General features: G+C 50.4%; 7 protein-coding genes and 1 pseudogene across 10 annotated transcripts in view; 4 read left to right on the forward strand and 4 right to left on the reverse strand.

The window, feature by feature from the left end:
- The first annotated feature begins 1,326 nt into the window (after nucleotides 1-1,326).
- On the forward strand, nucleotides 1,327-3,088 carry LOC101781425 (cytochrome P450 94B3). Its single transcript, XM_004977428.2, has one exon. It carries the CDS (start codon nucleotides 1,359-1,361, stop codon nucleotides 2,928-2,930), a length of 1,572 nt encoding a protein of 523 aa, XP_004977485.1. The 5' UTR covers nucleotides 1,327-1,358; the 3' UTR covers nucleotides 2,931-3,088.
- Nucleotides 3,070-6,658, reverse strand: LOC101771698 (pentatricopeptide repeat-containing protein At1g52620-like). Its single transcript, XM_012847581.2, has 3 exons — nucleotides 3,863-6,658; nucleotides 3,634-3,744; nucleotides 3,070-3,558 (listed from the first exon to the last, which is right to left on the reverse strand). Exon 1 carries the CDS (start codon nucleotides 6,656-6,658, stop codon nucleotides 4,067-4,069), a length of 2,592 nt encoding a protein of 863 aa, XP_012703035.2. The 3' UTR covers nucleotides 3,070-3,558; nucleotides 3,634-3,744; nucleotides 3,863-4,066.
- Nucleotides 6,659-7,055: 397 nt separating this feature from the next.
- Nucleotides 7,056-8,863, reverse strand: LOC101772102 (annotated as a pseudogene).
- A 519-nt stretch (nucleotides 8,864-9,382) lies between these two features.
- On the reverse strand, nucleotides 9,383-15,558 carry LOC101782231 (phosphoglycerate mutase-like protein 4). 4 transcript variants are annotated; one of them, XM_022828626.1, is made up of 9 exons: nucleotides 15,131-15,558; nucleotides 13,991-14,781; nucleotides 13,469-13,761; nucleotides 12,918-13,031; nucleotides 12,601-12,651; nucleotides 12,413-12,523; nucleotides 12,175-12,306; nucleotides 11,984-12,059; nucleotides 9,383-9,927 (listed from the first exon to the last, which is right to left on the reverse strand). In XM_022828626.1, the coding sequence occupies exons 4-9, from the start codon at nucleotides 13,008-13,010 to the stop codon at nucleotides 9,698-9,700; spliced, it is 693 nt and encodes a 230-aa protein (XP_022684361.1). In that variant the 5' UTR covers nucleotides 13,011-13,031; nucleotides 13,469-13,761; nucleotides 13,991-14,781; nucleotides 15,131-15,558; the 3' UTR covers nucleotides 9,383-9,697. The 4 variants fall into 4 exon arrangements, with proteins under 4 accessions (XP_022684361.1, XP_012703385.1, XP_012703384.1 ...); XM_012847931.2 differs by having other exon boundaries at nucleotides 12,918-13,761; nucleotides 13,991-14,066; nucleotides 14,448-14,781; nucleotides 15,131-15,557; XM_012847930.2 differs by having other exon boundaries at nucleotides 12,918-13,761; nucleotides 13,991-14,066; nucleotides 14,731-14,781; nucleotides 15,131-15,245.
- LOC101781831 (phosphoglycerate mutase-like protein 4) lies at nucleotides 13,532-15,229 on the reverse strand. Its single transcript, XM_012847522.1, has 5 exons — nucleotides 15,131-15,229; nucleotides 14,709-14,781; nucleotides 14,448-14,521; nucleotides 13,991-14,066; nucleotides 13,532-13,761 (listed from the first exon to the last, which is right to left on the reverse strand). Exons 1-5 carry the CDS (start codon nucleotides 15,227-15,229, stop codon nucleotides 13,532-13,534), a joined length of 552 nt encoding a protein of 183 aa, XP_012702976.1.
- A 1,093-nt stretch (nucleotides 15,559-16,651) lies between the features above and the next one.
- LOC101772512 (F-box/kelch-repeat protein At5g26960) lies at nucleotides 16,652-17,959 on the forward strand. Its single transcript, XM_022828580.1, has 2 exons — nucleotides 16,652-16,833; nucleotides 16,993-17,959. Exons 1-2 carry the CDS (start codon nucleotides 16,652-16,654, stop codon nucleotides 17,957-17,959), a joined length of 1,149 nt encoding a protein of 382 aa, XP_022684315.1.
- Nucleotides 17,960-18,542: 583 nt separating this feature from the next.
- On the forward strand, nucleotides 18,543-19,328 carry LOC105913469 (putative RING-H2 finger protein ATL69). Its single transcript, XM_012847523.2, has one exon. It carries the CDS (start codon nucleotides 18,786-18,788, stop codon nucleotides 19,326-19,328), a length of 543 nt encoding a protein of 180 aa, XP_012702977.1. The 5' UTR covers nucleotides 18,543-18,785.
- Nucleotides 19,329-19,643: 315 nt separating this feature from the next.
- LOC101772919 (atherin-like) overlaps nucleotides 19,644-20,001 on the forward strand; it is a 1,561-nt gene continuing 1,203 nt past the window's right edge. The window contains exon 1 of the mRNA XM_004978299.1: nucleotides 19,644-19,991. Within this exon, the coding sequence (XP_004978356.1) occupies nucleotides 19,644-19,991 (348 nt within the window). The remainder of the gene's footprint in view (nucleotides 19,992-20,001) is intronic.

A 20,001-nucleotide genomic window follows, 5' to 3' on the forward strand; every position in this document is an offset into this window, starting at 1 on the left:
AGTGTGGGCAGGGGCAGGGAGGTGCACTGCATGCAATGGTTGACCTTAGCCGATCGAAGAGGATGAGCGAGCGAGCGTCACCCGAGGACTCGAGTCTCGGTATCTGCATGGTATATTTTGGCCGTACGTGCATTTGTCCACGCCTAGGCAGCCGCGCGCGCACGGTGCAACCATGCAAAGCAGTCTCATTTGCACGGGGGACAAGGACGGCACTAACCACTTGTGTCATTGCTGCGTGCGGCTACTGCGACATGGCGTAGTTCGACGACCACCGCCGAGTAGCTGACTGAACTGGGAGTAGTTTGACTCTTCTTCTACTTCTCCGCCCATCATTATCATCAGGAGCCTAATGGGCTGCAGCAAACTAACGGACTCCACCCCAACCACCGCTGTGTAGTCGGCCCAATAGCACGGCCGACCACATTTTTTGCTCTCTCGCAGATGAATCCGGGCCTCCAGCCTGACCACAGTTTCGAGCAACAACTCTCCTCCACCGGCTGCGCCTGAATTTCACTGTTTCCTTTTTTAGGTTGACAGTATCACTGTTGATTGAGCCGAGAGAACCTAAATTTTGATTAGAAGTTAAGTGGACAAAGTAAATAGGTGGGGCAGTAGTCTTTTTCATCGCATGAATTTCACTCTCCTAGCTAAAAGTGACCTGATACTGCAGTCTGAAATGATCGGAGCTCGAATAATGTGACCGACCAAGGGGTGTCTGGGAGGAGGGAGCTAAACTTTAGCCCTGTCACATCGGATGTTCGGATACTAATTAGGAGGACTAAACATAAGCTAATTACAAAACTAATTGCAGAGCTCCTAGGCGAATCTATTAAGCCTAATTAATCCATCATTAGTGAATGGTTACTATAGCATCACATTGTCAAATCATGGACTAATTAGGTTTAATAGATTCGTCTCGTGATTTAGCCTAGAGGTTGTGTAATTAGTCTAAATTTAATACTTCTAATTAGTGTCCAAACTTTCGATGTGACAGGGGCTAAAATTTAGCCCCCTCCTCCAAACACCCCCCAAGCCTCCAACCCCTCTGTCTCCTCGATCATCCGTCCCAAGGTTCCTACCGAAACATCTCTTATCCTCAGCTGGATTATAAAAACGCCCAGTGGACCTTCCTTGCCCTCCAATGCAAGGTCCTATCTTGGTCAACAAGCACAAACAACTTGCCATGTGACCATCCATGGACAACTTCTTCAGAATATGTTAACATCATCTTCAGATCTGTACAAGTCTGTGTTGGATGCTGCAACTTCCCCCTACTAGTCGCAGTGTATATAAACCAGCAGACACACACTTCCCTCCCATCCACAGGTCAACAGCAAACGATACAAAAGTTAACGGCAATGGCCGCCGTCCCAGAAATGCAAAGCTCTGCACTCTCCCTGCTTCTCCTCCTACTGCTTCCCATACTGTACATCTTCTACCACCTCACAAGAACCCTGACGAAGAAGAAACCCACAACTCATGGCCTCAAATCCCACCCTCTCCTCGGCCACCTCCCGGCGTTCCTGAGGAACCGCCACCGCTTCCTCGACTGGTCCACCGAGCTCATCGTCGCCAGCCCGGAGCAGAGGATGGGCTTCTGGATCCCCGGGATGCGGACGGGCATCGTCACCGGCAACCCCGCCGACGTCGAACACGTCCTGCGCGCCAACTTCGCCAACTACCCCAAGGGCGCGCACGCCATCTCCATGCTCGAGGACTTCCTCGGCAACGGCCTCTTCAACTCCGACGGCGACCAGTGGCTCTGGCAGCGCAAGAACGCCAGCCTCGAGTTCACCAAGCGCTCCCTCCGCAAGTTCGTCGTCGACGTCGTGCAGGCCGAGGTCGCCGACAGGTTGCTCCCTCTGCTGCGGCGGAATGCCAGCGGCGACGGCGGTGGCGCTGTCCTCGACTTGCAGGACGTGCTCGAGCGCTTCGCGTTCGACACCATCTGCATGGTGGCGTTCGGGCACGACCCGTGCTGCCTCGCCGACGGCGGGGTCATGGCCGAGGCGAGGTCCGATTTCATGCACACGTTCGGCGAGGCGCAGGACCTCATCGTTCGCCGGTTCTTGGAGCCCATTGAGGTCTCATGGAAGATCAAGAAGTGGCTCAACATCGGCACGGAGCGCCGGCTCAAGAAGGCCATCTCCGACATCCACGCGTTTGCCATGGACATCGTCCGTGCCCGGCGCCAGAGCGCGTCACTGGACGACGCCAGAGACGACGTCCTGTCACGGTTCGTGGCGAGCGACGACCACAGCGACGAGGCGCTCAGGGACATCGTCCTCAGCTTCCTCATCGCCGGGCGCGAGACGACGTCCTCGGCGCTGACGTGGTTCTTCTGGCTCGTGTCGTCGCGGCCGGACGTCGTGTCGCGCATCGCCGACGAGGTCCGCGCGGTGCGGGAGTCCACCGGCACGCGCGCCGGCGAGCCGTTCGGGTTCGACGCGCTGCGCGGCATGCACTACCTGCACGCCGCGCTCACCGAGTCGATGCGGCTGTACCCGCCGGTGCCGATCGACTCGCAGTCGTGCGCCGCCGACGACACTCTGCCCGACGGCACGCACGTCGGTGCCGGCTGGTCCGTGACGTACAGCGCCTATGCCATGGGGCGCCTCGCGGCCATATGGGGCGAGGACTGCGCGGAGTACAGGCCGGAGCGGTGGCTCGGGGAGGACGGCGCGTTCCGGCCGGAGAGCCCGTTCCGGTACACCGTGTTCCATGCCGGGCCGAGGATGTGCCTGGGGAAGGAGATGGCCTACGTGCAGATGAAGTCCATCGTTGCGAGCGTGCTCGAAGAGTTCGTGGTCGACGTCAAGAAGGATTCCGCCGGCGGTGTGCCGGAGCACGTGCTCTCCGTGACGCTCAGAATGAAAGGGGGCTTGCCTGTGCAAGTGAGGAGAAGGGTGGTTCCTGGAGGTGCTGAATGATCAAGAACATCATCGGTTTCATACTTTCATGTCCCCTTGGGTTGACAATACCATTTGTAAATAGACTGTGTTGTGTTTTTTACTCTTCTTTTTTGAGCCATCTCTTGTGAGTTGTGAATGTTAGGCTGAATTCAATCAATAAAATGAATGTTTGATTACTTCTTAAGAGAAGTTACAAAGGAACATATTTCTCTCTTGCAAGGAGAGAACAATGCACACATCTTACATCTACAACTGAATAATCCTAGCAAAATTCCACTGCCCTACAGCATAGCAGCAAATGTGCACATGCTTAGATCAGCAATAAACATTCAAGTTATCAGCAACGGAGAAATAATCTCAGAACCGTATAAATCAGTTTAACTGCCTATCAGGTTCCTTTCCAATTGACAGTTTTGTATCAAAAGAACTGCATTTGATCATTTGAGATACATGTCTCCTACTTCTAGTGGTAAGGTGACGAACAGTTGTGTAGTGCCTTTTGTATTAATAAACAGTCAGTTACTCAGTATGTTCATCAACTATATACAGATTATATTTAGGCTGATGTCCTACACTACATGGGGAAGTATCAACTGTCATGCGTGCCTAGTTCTGTGTGATATGAAGAAGCAGACCGATTTTTTACCTGCAAAACAATCCAAGAGTTACCAGTGTATCTTCTAAAGAGAAAAATAAAAGCAGGAGGCAAATGGGTTCATACCAAGGGCATCATAGAGTTGCTCGGAATTCATTCACCAAGACATTTCAATGTTCTCAAGCTTAGTTACCTCTGGATCCATCAGTCTCTGACTTTACATCTCAATGCCAGTCACTATGGAGCAGATGAAAGTTTTTTTAAATCAATGGAACCAATTTACAAATAATAAGATAAAAAGGATTTTATTAATTGATCAGGAACCATAACTGAGAAACGAAGACAAGATTATCACCTTTAGGAGAAGATCCCAACTGGATATCTTGTCCTGCTAATACCATTGCCAGTCTTGAAATCCAGTGCTGGAAGAAATTCTCTGTCAGCGATCATGAGTTGTGCTCATTACCCAGTTGCTGAAGTCAAATTCCAAATAGCAGCCACACCTTGTTTCCAGAAGCCAGGAAAACCATGACTCCATGAGTCAAGAACAAACAAATCTCTAATCTGCTTGTTGTATGAACTGAAACTCCTTAGCACATAACTGCAAGACTCTATAGACCTCAAGGCTGACTGACTTAACTACATGCTGATCAAATAATGTCTTGTACCTAAAGATTATCTCGAGTTCATCCTGCTGAAATTCATTAGGAAGGACGACCCTCCAGTTGCTTGGTTTTCCAACAGAACAAAAGCCATAGAGTAGGGAAAGGAAGGTCACTGGGTCCGGCGTGTAGCCTTTTTTAGCCATCTCATCTTTGAAGTTCAGTGCCTTCTCAAGCATATTATGTCTACATAGGCTAAAGATAATAGCATTGAGAGCTGAAATCCTTGGGTCTAATCCATCAGAAACCATTCCCTTGAATACATCTAAAAGGGCTCTCTTGTTATTAACCTTAACAGTGCTACTGCAGGTTAGGTTGATTATACAAGGCATACTATTCGTGAGCCCATTAACTAGATAATGCAACGTGACTTCATTAGGAGAGCAATGATTCAGCAGCATGCTTTCAAAGTATGCAGCAGCTTTGATCACTTCATCTTTTTTAAACAGACTACCAATTATAATTGTATAGTGTATAACATTAGCAGACAGACCTTCAGACTGCATCTTTTCAAACAAATCTTCTGCACTGTCCATGTCATTTATCTTGCAGTATCCACTTATTAGTGACGAGTACGTAACAACATTTGGGTTGCATCTCCGCTTCATCATATCACATAAGAACCTAAGAGCTGCACTTATGTTACCTTGTTTAGCATAGCCATCAATAAGTGTAGTATATGTAAACTCATCTGGGATACACCCAACCTTTCTCATGCTGCTCATGCACATAATTGCCTCATTCATCATTCCAAACTTACAATATCCCTTAACCATAGCATTGTAACCAACAACATCAGGGCAGACACCTTTTTCTTCCATGAATTCAAATATTTTTCTCGCATCACTGAGATTCTCACTCCTAATGAAACCATCAATCAAAGTGGTATACACAAATTTATCAGGTTGCACATTTTGCTCGAGCATCTCTGCGAGAAGGTTCTTGGCTGCAGGAAGCATCCGTTTCTTGCATAAACCACTAATCAGTACATTATATATGTTAGCATCAGGCATCACCCGTCTCTCTGCCATCTTTTCCCGGACAATCAAGGCCTCACTTACTTGCCCAGCAACAACAAGGCCATGAATCAATGAACCAAATGTAACCACATCTGGAGTATGACCTCTTCCCATCATCTCCACAAGTAAATCCGATGCAACCATCACTTCTCCTCTGATGCAGAAGGCATGAATCAAGGGAGTATAGCTAACTTGATTTGGTTCCAACTCCCTCCTAATGGCCTCCCTCAAAAGCTGCAAAGCCTGTTGAACATCACCTTCCCGGCAAAACGCCGATATCAAAGTATTAAATGTCACAATATCCGGGTCGCAACCACTTGCAAACAGTTGCTTCAGAACAGCCATTGCCTGCGTTGCTGACTGGCATTTGCACAATGCGTCAACCACAGTGTTATAAATCTGCACATTGGGGGGCAATCCTCTCACCCTCATCTCCCCAAGCAAACTCCCAATCTTCTCCAGATCACCTTTCCTCCCGAGCCAGTTAACAATAGAACCATATGTCACCGCAGTTGGCAAGAATCCTTTCGTGTCCATATCGCCCAACAGCAGCAATGCCTTCCCAATGTCCCCGCGCTGGCAGTACCCATCGATCAACACATTGTAGAACACGACGTGCGGAATACACTCAGCTCCCCACCTCGCCTCAATTAGCTTCATCCCCTCCTCCACCCGCCCTTCCAAGCACATCCCTCTGACCATCACGCAGGTGCTGTAGTTATCCGCGCCGCCCTCCTCCGCAAGCATTTCGTCATACAGCTTCCGGGCATCCTCCCATCGCAGGCGCTCCACGAGAAGCCTGAGCAGGCGGTTGCAGTGCCTCGCCTCCGGGAGCGCGCCGTGCATCTCCCTGGCGCGAGCGCACGTCTCGGCGGCCTTCCCTTCCATCCCGGCGTCCGCGTACGCGGCGACGAGCGCGCCGAGGCAGGCGCGCGTGGGCGTGGCGGGGGACATGGACCGGAGCGTGGCGTCCGCCGCGTCGAAGCGGCGGGCGCGGGCGAGGAGGCGGAGCAGCGCGGAGTGTGCGAGCGGGGTCGGCGCGTCATGATGGTGGTGGGCGTGGGACTGGGACCAGGAGAGGAGCGCGAGGGCGAGGTCGGGGTCGGTGAGGGAGGAGACGGCGGCGGCGAGGCGGGCGTCGGAGAGCGGGGGCGGGAGGAGCGCGGCGAGGGAGCGGGACCAGGTGGGGTCGGTGGCGCGGGAGGCGAGGACGCGCGCGAGCGAGGCCGCGAGGGCCGGGGTGACGGGCGGGTAGCTCGGGTTGGGGCGGCGGCGCGGGAGCGGGGTGATGCGGGGCAGGAGCCTTGTTGACATCAAACGCTGCGGCGGCGGCGGCGGCGGCGGTCGGCGGCCGCGGCGCGAGGTGTGCGAGCGCGAGGGCGGAGGCGGCACGAATTGAAGAACCTCGAACGGCCGCGGCAAGCGGCATCGCGGCCGTTGAACGGCGGGGTTGTAGCCCTCAAGCCGCATCCAACCGTCCACGGATCTGGGCCGTTGAATAGCTTGTTCAGGTTCAGCACTTCAGCGTTAAAAGAGAAAGGAAAGAAAGAAGAATGGCTAGTTCAGTTGCTTAGGCCCCGTTTGGTAGGGCTTCTGGTTTTTGATGAAGCCCTTTCAAAACGGCTTCACCATCAAAGCCGAGGAGAAGCCGCAAAACGGCTTACACTAGAGAGGAGAAGCCGAAAAAAGTGGCTTCACCGGCTTCTCCTCTCTCTCCAAGCATTAAGTGATCATAAAATTACATATATTGCCATTGAGAAGCCGTTTTACCAAACGTTTTGCAAAACGGCTTCAGCTTCACTAAAAAAGCCACTCCACCGAAGAAGCCGAAACTCTACCAAACGGGGCCTTAGTTACAGTCCGCAGATTACACATTGGAACTGCTGCTGCTGCTTCTTACATATATGATATGGTTAACTTTTCAAAAAAAATACAATTCACATATTACAGTGTGATTCACTGAAAATAAAAATTCGCAGTGACAAATGAGAGCATCGTAGCAATGGAGGAAGGAACGAAGGTATTAGCTATGCTTTAACAGTTTGTATGAACATGAGCAGCATATTTTTCGGTCACGCAGAGACGCCAACGCCACCAAATGTACTTTACGGGAAGCCATCTCCGGTGAGGTGTCCGGCGTCCCCGAACTTCTCCAGGATCCAGCGGCCATCGGAACCGGAGACATGGATAACGCTGATTGAGGTGTTAGGAATTTTCATGCCAACCGAGATCGTTGGATCGGCGTGCTTGCAGATTTCTTCTATGACTGCCTCATGGGAGACGATGACCACCCGCTCACCTGTTAACGCAACACGTGACAGCTTCAGTTTGCAGCTTGAAATTCACCACCAGGTGCAAGTTTTGACCATACAGAAAGCACAAGAAATTACTATGTGGATCGGTGCTTACCCTTGTGCTTCTCGGCGATTGCGTTCAAGCGGGGAACACAGCGCTCGAAAAGTTGATCAAGACTCTCCCCACCACCCTATCCAAAAGGAGATGACTAGTGAGTAATAGCAACCAACAGGGGAAAAGCATGCCTAGCTTTTACTTCAACTAAGACTAAGTACAACTTTGAGAGGTGAATGAGAATTAGTTACAGGTATTTCTTGGTCTCTGCCACCGCGTGCGAAAGCCTTGAAAGCTTCAGACCTCTTGGCATCGTCAATGGTCCAACCTTGGAACAATCCCATGTGCCTTTCCGTCAGTGCCAGATCAAGCACCAGCTGAATCAACACAGAAGCCCATTTATTCGGATGATATATAGAACACCAATTCGTGAAGCGAGAAAAATTAGCACAAACTAATACTAGTATTCAAGTTGCTCCAGAATTGTTCATACATCAGAATCAGATACGCCGCAATGCGCTGCGATCGTTTGCGAGTCTGGAAAGCACGCTTCAAGTCAGAGGAGTAGACGGCAGCTGGCTTGGTTTCTTCCGACAGACGACGGGCAACCTTCAGGGTTTGAACAAAATCAGAATCACGTACATAAAAGCGCCAGATTACAATCCCAAGTCATGATCTCACAAAGTATAGCGTACCATGGCAGCCTGCTGCCTACCAGTCTCGTTCAGCTCCTGATCCATCCGTCCCTGTTGAAAAGTAATGGAATAACGGTGAGAATGGCCTGTACTCCTAGCAATACTCTACCCAATTCACTATAGGACCAGCGGTTTCAAGTCGTATCAGTGATATCGCAGAACTGCCAGACAACTTATCTGATAGAAAGCAAAGGCCAGATTTTTTTGGGACCTAACACATACTGTATTGCAGAGGGAGAATCTGAAAGTGATGCGATTAGTAGCAAGCTGTGACAGGACAGGATGAAGAAGAAGCGACCTGAACGATGCGGGAGACGTTCCAATCCGTCTGTCCATGGCGCACCAACACCACCTCCGCGAAGTGCTCGCCGTGCGGCGATGCAGGTGCCATTGATCGATCGGCCGGCGTTAACTGCTGCAGAGGGAAGGGGAGATGCGATCAGTCTTGCTCTAGCTGGCTTGCAGCTTCCTGGAAATCTGGAACCTCTCTGATCTCTTGTGCTACATGATTGGCCATCTGGGGCGACTTTATAAGAGGCCAGAGAGTATAGATTATAATTCGTGTACGTTTTGAAGATGGAAAGATGGCGACCTGCTAGTTGACTAATGAATTAGAAACAGGGTTTGAGCAACAACAGCAGGTTTGGTTTCCATTCTACGCCAAGCCATCCATCCGTTGTATACTAGGCAAGCATAAGACCTGAGTTGTCTTGTTCATGATAAGTATAAACTATATACTTTTTTTAAGCGGATAAGTATAATACACTATGTATGTCACACGCACAAGGAAATAGAAATGTGAAAACACGGAAATCCCTTGAGCTCGCCGGCCACGATTGCTTCGACTCCGATCCATCTCCAAGCATGAACGATTGCTTCGTCGCCGCCCACGGACGACACGCCGACTCATCGATCCCATCCACTTTCTTCTCCATAACACACAAATGGGGGAAGGTTTGAGATGACGAGGAAGGAATGGCAACCGATGGATCGGACTATATCTATTCTATTGCCTCCAACTCCAAAGCAACAGGGTCAGGTCAGCAAAGACCGTCCGCCGCACGCGTACTGCTTCTACACAGTCCCGTGTCATAGGCACACACATGTATGGATGCACCGTGGGAGACCATGCACTACAAAGCCGTTCCCCTGCCGATGCAGAAGCAGCATGCCAGCGTTATTAGGGTAGAATCAAACACTTTACACTTCAGAGTTACGTTCGCAACTGCCTATGAGCAGGCATTTACAAGCAGCAGTGCAATGCTTCAAATTTCAGTGTGGTATTGTTTACCCATAGAGGACTTTCTATACAAGTTCATTATCATTGCACTGACAAGTGAGAGCATTGTAGTAATGGAAGAATGGAGGCATGTTCAACCGTATCAAGGACTCGAGGTAGCCGATTGTATTGCCGTACGAACAAGAGCAGAGCAGCATGTTTTCTTGCCTCGCGGCATACAGACGATTACACAGAGGCGCCATCACCACCAAATGCACTCTGCAGAAAGCCATCTTCATCGAGGTGGCCGACGTCCCCGAGCTTCTCGAGGATCCAATGGCGGTTCTCACCCGAAATATGGATCACGCTGATTGAAGTGTTAGGGATTCTTCTGCGAACCAATGTCATCGTTGGATCGGCGTGCCTGCAGATTTCCTCTATGGCGGCGCCATGGGAGACCACAACCACCCGCTCCCCTGCAAATGCAACATGTCAGCGCAACAGCATAAATAATAGTTCCAGTTTGGAGTTTGGAGTTGATGAAGAATTGGCAGCCATAGTTATGCATCATCAGGTGCAAGTTTTGACAGAGCTAGTAGCACTACTGTAAATTGGGCCTAGGTTTTATCTGCTGCATCTTACTATTACTAATTGAAGGCTCCTTTTGAAGCCTTCAGGTGGAGCTACATAGGATTCCTAGGTGGACACTCTAGAAAAATAGAGAAATCCTAGAAATTCTCATAAAAAAGCAAAACATCCGACCATCAATTGATAGATTCTTACTATTACTAATTGGAGGCTCCTTTTGAAGCCTCCAGGTGAAGCCACCTAGGATTCCTAGGTGGACACTCTAGAAAAAGAGAGAAATCCTAAAAATTCTCACAAAAAAGCAAAACATCCGACCATCAATCGATAGATTCAAATTATCATAGCCATTAGATCTATTATGTTTTTAAAAAAATTACCCACCTATGCCATTATGAAAATAGCCTAACGTAACCCCCTAAATTTATATATAAATTACTCACCTCTACCATTATATAAAATAAACTAAAGTAATCCCCTAATATTCATCAAAATTACCCACTTATACCATTATAAACAATATTTAAAATAACCCACTAATTTGCAACTGAATTGCCTACTACACTTAAAATAACCCCTTAAATTTGCATCTATATTACCATACATGCCATTATTAAAAATAACATGAGGTAACTCTACATTTGAATCAAATAACATTAATTAAAATATACAACAATATATGATTCTAAATCGTCTATATCTTGCACTATTGGAATACGATATAATAATTAAGGTCTATACGCATGAGGTGTGTCACCATTTATAAGGATATAAAGTGATGAGAATATAGATTTCTATGCTAAAATTGTATCTCAAACTTAAGGTTCATTAAACAAATTCAAGCGCATACCTGCGATGCAAAGTGAAAAGTTAAAGATTATAAATGTGGATGAAAATATTATAGAGTAATTAATAACTAAAATCTATCACAATTGGATGAAGATACTAAATATATATCTACATAAGCATTGTGTGTTTGAATATTTAACAAATGAGAGCTAGCTTATGATAATAGTTTTTTAGCAATGTAGTCTCATTTTTTTCCATTAGAGGCTCTGCATCAGTTCCCATGAGACAAGCTAGAAAAAAGAGACAGATTCTCATAAAAATTAAAAACATCAAACACCAATCCTGTAAACTCTAATAATCATAGCCATTGATCTATTATATTTTCTAAAAATTACCCACCACTATTATTGTGAAAATATTCAAAAATGAGCTCTAAACCTATATTTCAATTACCGAGCTCAGCTATCATGAAAAATAATCTAAAGTAACCCCATAACCTTCATCCAATTTACTAATACACATCATTATAAAGCATAACTTAAAATGCCATTCTAAAATTTTATCTATGTTATCCACGTATATCGTTATTAAAAATAACCTAAAGTAAACACCTAAGTCTTAATCTAATTATCTTCACGTGCATCATACAGAAATGTCAAAAAGTAAATTAATATATGATTTTAAATTACCTATTTATGTCATTGTTAATATAAAAATACTAAGTTAAAGTATATACACATGATGAGTGCCACCATTTAGACCATTTATACATGTATGTGAGGAATCGATGAAAAATATTGATTTGTATGCTAAACATAATGTATGCAGGATTGAAGGTGTAATACAAAATGGAAAAAATATGAATATGGATGAAAAAGTGCATTGAGTAATTATTAATTAAAAATCAATCACAACTGGACAAAGATATGTACATATCTATATAAATATTATGTTGAAGTATTGAAAAATAAGAGAGTAGTAGGTAAACAATTTTGATTATTAGCTAGGAGTTTGATTTCTAAATAATTTTTAAATACAATAGCTTCTAAAAATATTAGTCCGTGCGGGAGCACGGGTTGATGGACTAGTTGTACCGAATACAGATAGCACGAAGGAATTGAGAAGCTAAAGAGTAATCTGAATCAGATCATTGCTTACCCTTGTGCTTGTCAGCTATCGTGTTCAAGTAGGAAACACAGCGCTCGGAAAGCTGATCAAGACTCTCCCCACCACCCTACCAAAATATGAACGGATTAGATAACTAGTATACAGCAACCAGAAGGAAAAATGACTGTCACTGATTCAGAAGGATTCAAGGTAGCTTTGGGAGGAGAATGGAAGTTAGTTACAGGAATTTCTTGGTTTCTGTCATCGGCTGAGAAAGCCTTGTAAGCTTCAGGCTTGGTACTGACGGCATCATCAAACTTCAAACCGTGGAGATCTCCCATGTGCCTTTCTCTCAGTGACTGATCAAACACCAGCTGAAACAAACAGTAGTTAATTTATTTAAAACAGCAATTCGAAAAATTAGCACACATTATGGAGACATGGCAAGCAGTAATTCAAGTTGTTCCAGAGGATTCATACATTGGATACATGGCAAGCTGTTGCGATAGTTTGTGCAGTCTCGGCAGCGCGCTTCAAATCAGAGGAGTACACAGCAGCTGGCTTGGCTTCTTTGGACAGCCGACGGGCAAGCTTCAGGTTTTTTAATAGTAAAATCAGAACCACATAAAAACATGATCCCAAGAAATAACCACACAAAGTATAACTACCATGATAGCTTGCTGTTTACCAGTCTCATTCAGCTCCGGATCCATTTGTCCCTGTTAAAAGAGTTTAATTCTGAGCCTCGTCAAGAAGGAGAAAACTAATGGAACAATGGTGAGAAGGGACTTCTGTACTGAAGTCTGAATTGCTGATACTGTTAACAACAAGCACCTGATTCAACTGGAGGAGGAGCCATTTCAAAAGCATAACCATTGAAATCACAAAACAGTTTTGAAAAGAATCATCTGGAAAACGAGGATTTTGTTTTTTCTTCTTTCTCGGCACAAACTTGCATGTGGAGAAGGACTGGAAGAGAACCGACCTGAATGATGCGGGAGGCGTTCCACGACGTCTCTCCATGCCGCACCACCACCACCTCCGTGAAGTGCTCGCCGTGAGGCGATGCAGGAGACATTGCTCACTCGGTGTCAACTCGCTGCAGGGAGGGGATCAGGGGAATAAGAATATGGGTTAGCAGCAAACGTGCAGCTTCCAGGAACCCGCTGTCTTGTGCTTTTATGATGCCACAGAACCTTGTGGCCTTGTGGGGAATCCATTGCCTTCCGTTCTTATTGTATTCTTAATTTTCAGATTTGACCATAATCTCGTCTTGTCTCGTTACTTTAAGATCGAAGATGATGACATGCCAATTAACAAAGAAACACTAGTTTCTGCGCCAAATCATCCATCCAAGTTTGCTCTACCAGCTTGAGCTTGCTGATGATTGGTTCTCCAAGGATGAAAAACAAAGGCAATTGCAGTTCCTGGGTGCTCTTGTTCATGATATCACACATACACACACACAAGTTATACTACTAGAGTGCATGCAGAAGAAAATATAGAAAAGCACGGAAATCTTCAGCTAGCACGTGCCTAAATCTCTGACGAAGATTGTGTTGACTCCATCGCCATGTACCCTCACTGCATGCACGAGAGTTACGCAGAGGCCCCGTTTCCGCCAAATGAGTTCTCCAGGAAGCCATTTCCGTTGAGATGGCTAACGTCTCCACACCTCTCAAGGATCCAATGTCCAGTGACGCTTGACACACGGAAAACATTCAGTAAAGTATTGGGAATGTTCCTGCGGATCGGGCTGTTGGGAGGATCAGTGTGCCAGGACATCTCCAGTATGGCTGCACCGTGGGAGACCACCACAACCCGCTCTCCTGTCAATGCAGTAGCAGCATTATTAGGGTAGAAGTAGAACCAAATGCTTCAGAGTTCAGAATTGCCAATGAGCAGGTATTTACAGCTTACAAGCAGCAGTGCAGTGTGAGTGTGTGACAGAGAATGTTCAGATTTGTTTGGCCTCTGTCAAATTTCAGTGCGGTATTGTTTATTTACCCGTAAAGGAATTTGGGATGCAGATAATTAAGAATGAGGTTTGCAGATTACCTATGTGTTCCTGAGCAATCTTATTCAAGTAGGAGACGCAGCGCTCAGTTAACTGATTCAGGCTCTCTCCACCACCCTGAACATCAATACAAGTGTCGATAAACTCTTCATAGTGAAGTACAGAATCACATGGGTTTATCATTGGGACAAGGAGCTTAGCGAAACTTATGCCGTTTGAACAATGTAGCTAGCAACAGCAGGCTAGAAATATTGCCACGGTTATTCATGTAGCTTAAGTCAATTAAAGGTCTGAATAGGCATACGGCGCCCGTTGTAACTTGCAAGTGCCAAAAAGAAAACAAGGCTATTTATGCACCTATATTCCGATTTTTCAGTACCAATTTCACAAAATTAAAAGCAGGCAACGATATACACTAGTGGTTTCATGACGCTGTAACAGTACATTACATGTCACCAGTTGCCATTTCAGTCTAGACAAATTAAGCTGCAAACTTACCGGTATTTCTTGGTTTCTGCTATCAGGATCAGAGCCCTCAGTAATTTTAAAAATATCAAAGCCTCTGAGAACATCTGGATATCACAAACTTTTGCTATAATTTATGCAGTCTCAGCAGCACGCTTCAAATCAGAGGAATATATGGCAGCTGGTTTGGCTTCTTTTGACAGCCGACGAGCCAACTTACAAGTTTCACCAGAATTTTTACAAAAATGTTAATGCTAGACATGGAACTGCAAACAATAATCATTTCTGAATTACTGTTTAAGCAAATGAACCATACCACAACAGCTTGCTGTCTACCGATCTCATTCAGCTCTGGGTCCATTTGTCCCTGTTGAAGGATTTCGAGTTATGTCAGAGAATTTGGTTTCCCTGAAACAATGACAGTTAATGGAAGAATGGCTGAAAGGAGCTCCGAAATCTAGAATTTCGAGTATTAGTTGATAGGAGCAAATTGCTGCAGTTTACTGCAAAAGGTTTGGCATCTTTTTCCTGCTTCAAAAATTCAACCAACCAAGATTGAAACATTCAAGGATAATTTTATGTGTTTTGACTGACGAGGTAATTGGCATGTCAAAACATGCAGTTAGAACTAAAAGGATGGACAAATCGCCTGCAATCAGTCATGCTAGCTTGTTGGAGACTGCATAAATTAAGTAGATTCAGGAGGGGCGACTGACCTGGACGATGTGGGAGGCGTTCCAGGAGGTCTCCCCGTGCCGGACCACCACCACCTCCGTGAACTCCTCGCCGCCGCTGGGCGCCGGGGTGGGCGACATGGCTCCGTAGATCGTTGCTAGCCGCAGCCGCAACGGTTAGGAAGGATACCTACCTGATATCCCTCTGGGGTCAACGGCAGCTTCCAGGAAGCAGCCGGCACGACCCCGCTGGCGCTGGCCGCTTCTTGTACCTGACTCCGGCGGCCTTGTGGGATGCTGTGGGGGAACAGATGGATTAACTACCACTAGCATATCTCCGCTCTCTTCTCATCGTGCTTGCTGGCTGCTGCTGCTGCTGCTGCTCCAGGCCTCCGAACTAGTCAATTTGAAACAGGCCTTTGCTCATATTAGCATGATGCAAGGGAAGGATAGTGACGTGACGTGGTTTTGGCAATGGGATTCTCAAGAGCACGAGAACCACATTTCTTTTGTAACGAAAAGGAAGCTTCAACAGCAATTCAATGTAACACGACATTGCCACACTTTGTCCATGGATTCCATGTCATACGTGAAAGTGATCCAACAGCCGAACAGGCCAGCGCCGACCCTCATTTGCTTCAGTTGACACGGAAATGATCGTGACAGAGTTTTTTGTTTTTCAGGCGTACCCAAAGGATTCAGCTTCTTTCGGTCAGTGACTACCGACTCTGACTAGAGAGAGCATCAGCCACCAACTTGACCACAATGCAAGCATAAAATTCCTTAAAAGCGCAAACTTTCTCTTGTAAATCGTGCTTACAAGATCTGCGTGTCGAGAGAAAACGACATCGCCTACCATGAGCGCGCAAGCGTTCACACAGATTTGTTCAGCGTGGCACATGCAAAGTTGAGACCATTTGGTCAATGACGCTAGTTAGTGCTAGCTGCGAGGTATTGTAGGTCCTTAAGCTGTTCCCGTACGAGATTATAAACAACTCATTAGTATGATGACATTTCTTAAAGCTCTTGTGCGTGATTGCGGGTATGGACCTCTAGGCTCGCATGTGGGCACCATTTTTGTTGGCATCTACTCCACGGGGACATGATTAGAGAGAATTGAAGAACCTAAGCGGCTAGCTTCCACCAACCAAACCAAAACCATTTCTCACTCGTACGCTGCTCTGCTGGTCGCCAGACTCCAGTAGATAAACAGTCAAACTGATTCAAATACGTTGCAAAAGCACGTGCAGTTTCTTCAAAATTCTTCACAAGCACCTCCATTTCAATTTTCAGTTTTCGAACCACCGCGATGGATCCTTGAGAGGGGGGTGGGGGCACCGGCCCAGTGCCCAACGGCTCGTCCCCCACCTCCCGCTCCTCCATCTCCACGTCCAATCAGTCAACCGCAACGAAGAACCAAACAAATTCGCACGCAAAACAGAGCAAGCCCACGCCCAAACTAGTCACCCGTGGATTGCCCAACCAGGCAAGGTCAATGCAGCTCAGCACCTGCGAAACCAGCCAGTGAGCTGCGAGCTCCCTCCCGATCTGGCAGTGGCAGCCATGGCCGCGGAGAGCTGCCACCCCCGCGGCCTCTCCTGGTTCGCCAGGTCCTGCATCCCCGCCGACCCCGCCCGCCACATCGCCGTCCCCGTCCCCATCTCCGCCGCCTCCACCACCACCAACACAGCCTCCGACACCGAGGAGTCCCCCATCTCCGCGCTCCCCGACGAGCTCCTCCTCGAGTGCCTCGCCCGCGTGCCCCGCGCCTCGCTCCCTCCTCTCCCCGCCGTCTGCCGCCGCTTCGCCGCCCTCCTCGCCTCCGAGGGCTTCCTCCACCTCCGCCGCGCCCACGGCCGCCTCCGCCCCTGCCTCATCGCCGTCTCCGTCTCCTCCGCTCACAGCGGGGCCACCTTCGCCCGCGCGCTGCTCCAGCTCGGCGCATCCTCCCGCCCCGACCTCGAGGTCGCCGCGCTACCCCTGCCTCCGCCGCTCCTGCATTGCGTGGGCTCCTCCTCCTCGGCCTTCGCGCACGCGCGCGCCGTCGTGTTGGGCCGCGACGTGTACCTCATCGGCCGCGGAGCCACGCTGCGGGTGGACGCGCTCACGGGCGCGGCGCGCGCGTGCGCGCCCACGCTGTTCCCGCGGAAGAAGTTCGCGGCGGCGGCCGTGGGCGCGCGGATCTACGTCGCGGGCGGGTCGGCGCGGACCGCGGCGGTCGAGGAGTACGACCCGGACGCCGACGCGTGGCGCGTCGTGGCGGAGGCGCCGCGGCGGAGGTACGGGTGCGCCGGCGCGGGGGCCGGCGGCGTGTTCTACGTCGCCGGCGGGGTGGCGGTGTCCGGGCACCCCGGCGGGGACGGTGGCGCGCCGCGGGCGCTCGAGGCGCACGCGTGCGCCGGGTCGGTGGACGCGCTGCACGTGGCGTCGGGCGCGTGGGCGTGGTCGGCGCGGCCGCGGGCGGTGCCCGGCGGCGGCTGCGTCGTGGGCGCCTGCGGCGCCGGGGACGGCCACCTCTACGTGGTGGCGAGCCACGCGGTGGACCTATCCTTCTGGCGGTGGAGCGGCGGTGGCGTCAACAGGGGTGGTGACGTCGGTAGAAGCGCCAGCGGGTGGGTGGCGCTGGAGGCGCCGCCCGTGCCCCGGGGCTCGGTGGGTCTGGGCATGGCGGTGCGCGTGGCGATGGCCGGCGTCGGCGCCGACAGGGTGGCGGCGGTGGTGAACGTGGCCGCCGTGAGGGGCCACAACGCGGCGGGCGGCGCACTTGAAGGGTTCGTACTGGTGTACGACATCGTCGGCGGCAAGTGGAGCCGGGCGCCTGACCTGCCGCCAGGGTTCCGGCGCGCGGCGTGCGCCGCCGTCGAGTGCTGACACGTAACACTGACCTTGCTGGGGATGTGGCCCCCACAGTTTCAGTGACATTTTTAGTTAGTTGGATTGATCTTTTTTTTTTTTTGCGAGTTTGTTGGATTGATCATTGGTGCGATTTGAAGCAACATCTTCATCGTGGGGATTGTTGTTGAGAAATCGATTGAAGCTGCGATTTTTCTTTTTCATGATGCTCTTGAGCTCCAGTTGGTTGGCCCTGTGTTTGAGTGAGGCATACAGCCGGACTGCCAAGGATGGAATGCTTGCATCGTACATCACGCTTGGAATCTTGAGATGATCGCATGACTCGGGCGCACTCGGCCAGCAGCCAACCAAGCAAGATGGAGCGCTTGATCCAAGTTCTCGTTCATCTTGATGATTGAGGGCTCATCTACGGCCACGAAGAGCAGAGCACAGCAGCAATGCAGTAGTCGTCGTCAAGGTAGACATAGGATGCCATTACCCACTATGCCAGGAGCACACACACCAGTACACCACGTGGTTCATGGCGCCAGAACCAAGCCCTACACCAGCAAGTAGCCACACGATGCGATGATGCAAACCCCCGTCCCCGTGTCTTCACCACTCTAAAGAAATTCTAGGTTTCACAAAATTAAAAGTCTGTTCTCGATCCAACACACGAAGCACGAAATGCGGTGCACGGCAGCCTTTCTGTCCCTCTCCATTCAGACGTTCTATACCACTGAATCCCTGCTTCATCGTCGCCGTGCTTGCCATTTCAGTCGCCACTGGCTTACTCCATCACCTCTTACTCACTCTAGCAGCTGTTCACCCCTCGCGCCATACCAGTTCACGGCTTGACGCCCAAATGCGCGCGTACCTCCGCGCCTCGGCCATCGCCACCGCACCCGCGCTTGCTCCCGCCGCCGTCTCCACCCCCGGCGCAGCGGGCGGCGTGGGCCTCGGCTACGGCATCGCCATCGCGGTGGGCGTCCTCGTGCTCGTCTCCACCGTCACGCTCGCCTCCTACCTCTGCGTCCTCACCAAGGCCGGCGCCGCGCACGCCGCCACCCTCCTCGCCGCCGCCGCCGCGGCCCCACCCTACGCCGGCGCAGCGGCCGTCGTGCCGGGCCTCGACGGCGGCGCCATCGACGCGCTGTACCCCAAGTACCTGCACGCCGTCTCCGGTCAAGATGGCGACGACGGCCCGTGCGCCATCTGCCTCGGCGAGTTCGCGCGCGGCGACGCGCTGCGGCGCGGTCCGGGGTGCGGCCACGGCTTCCACTCGTGCTGCGCCGAGCGGTGGCTCCGGGTGAGCGCCACCTGCCCCGTGTGCCGCGACTCGCCCGTGCCGTCGCCCGTCGCCACCCCGCTCGCGGAGGCCGTGCCCCTCGCCGCGCACGCGCGGTGACACAGAAGCATGCATGTCAAGAACATTTCCCTTTGCCGCCATTGTGACGGAGTCCGACTCGAAGGCAGGGGAGCGACTCGGAATGTCGGATTCCAATCTGCAGCCAGCCAGACAGGCAATCCGATTCGATTGCTCCGGAAACTGGAAACCGAGTCGACTACAGACCGACGATCCGAACCGGGAACAACCCCAGCTGCGCGTTCTCTGGCCTATAAATCCATGGCAACCCTCCCCTACGGTGCTCCATCCATCCATCCACCCATCACCTTCTCCCTTCTGCCACCGCCGCCGCTCTGATCCCACTTTCCCAGCGTCATGGAGATGGCGGCGCCGGGCCCGGCGATCTTCTCCCGCGGCTTCCGCTTCAACCCGACGCCACTCGAGGCCGCCACCTACTACCTCCCCCGCCTCGTCGCCGGCGCGCCGCTGCACGAGGCCGTGCGCCCCGTCGTCAACCATGCCGACGTCTACGGCTGCGAGCCCGGCGACCTCGCCCGCCAGTTCTGCCCGCTGCCCAGGACCGGGCACCGATTCTTCTTCACCCACTGCAAGCTGCAGCAGCCGCAGAGGGCGGGGAAGGCCAGTAGGGCCACGCGCGCCGCCGGCTCCGGGTCGTGGCACTCGCAGAGCGTCAAGGACGTCGTGGACCACGCCGGTGTCAAGGTCGGCGAGA

This window comes from Setaria italica, chromosome VII (genome assembly GCF_000263155.2).
Source record: "Setaria italica strain Yugu1 chromosome VII, Setaria_italica_v2.0, whole genome shotgun sequence".
Classification (NCBI taxonomy): domain Eukaryota; kingdom Viridiplantae; phylum Streptophyta; class Magnoliopsida; order Poales; family Poaceae; genus Setaria; species Setaria italica.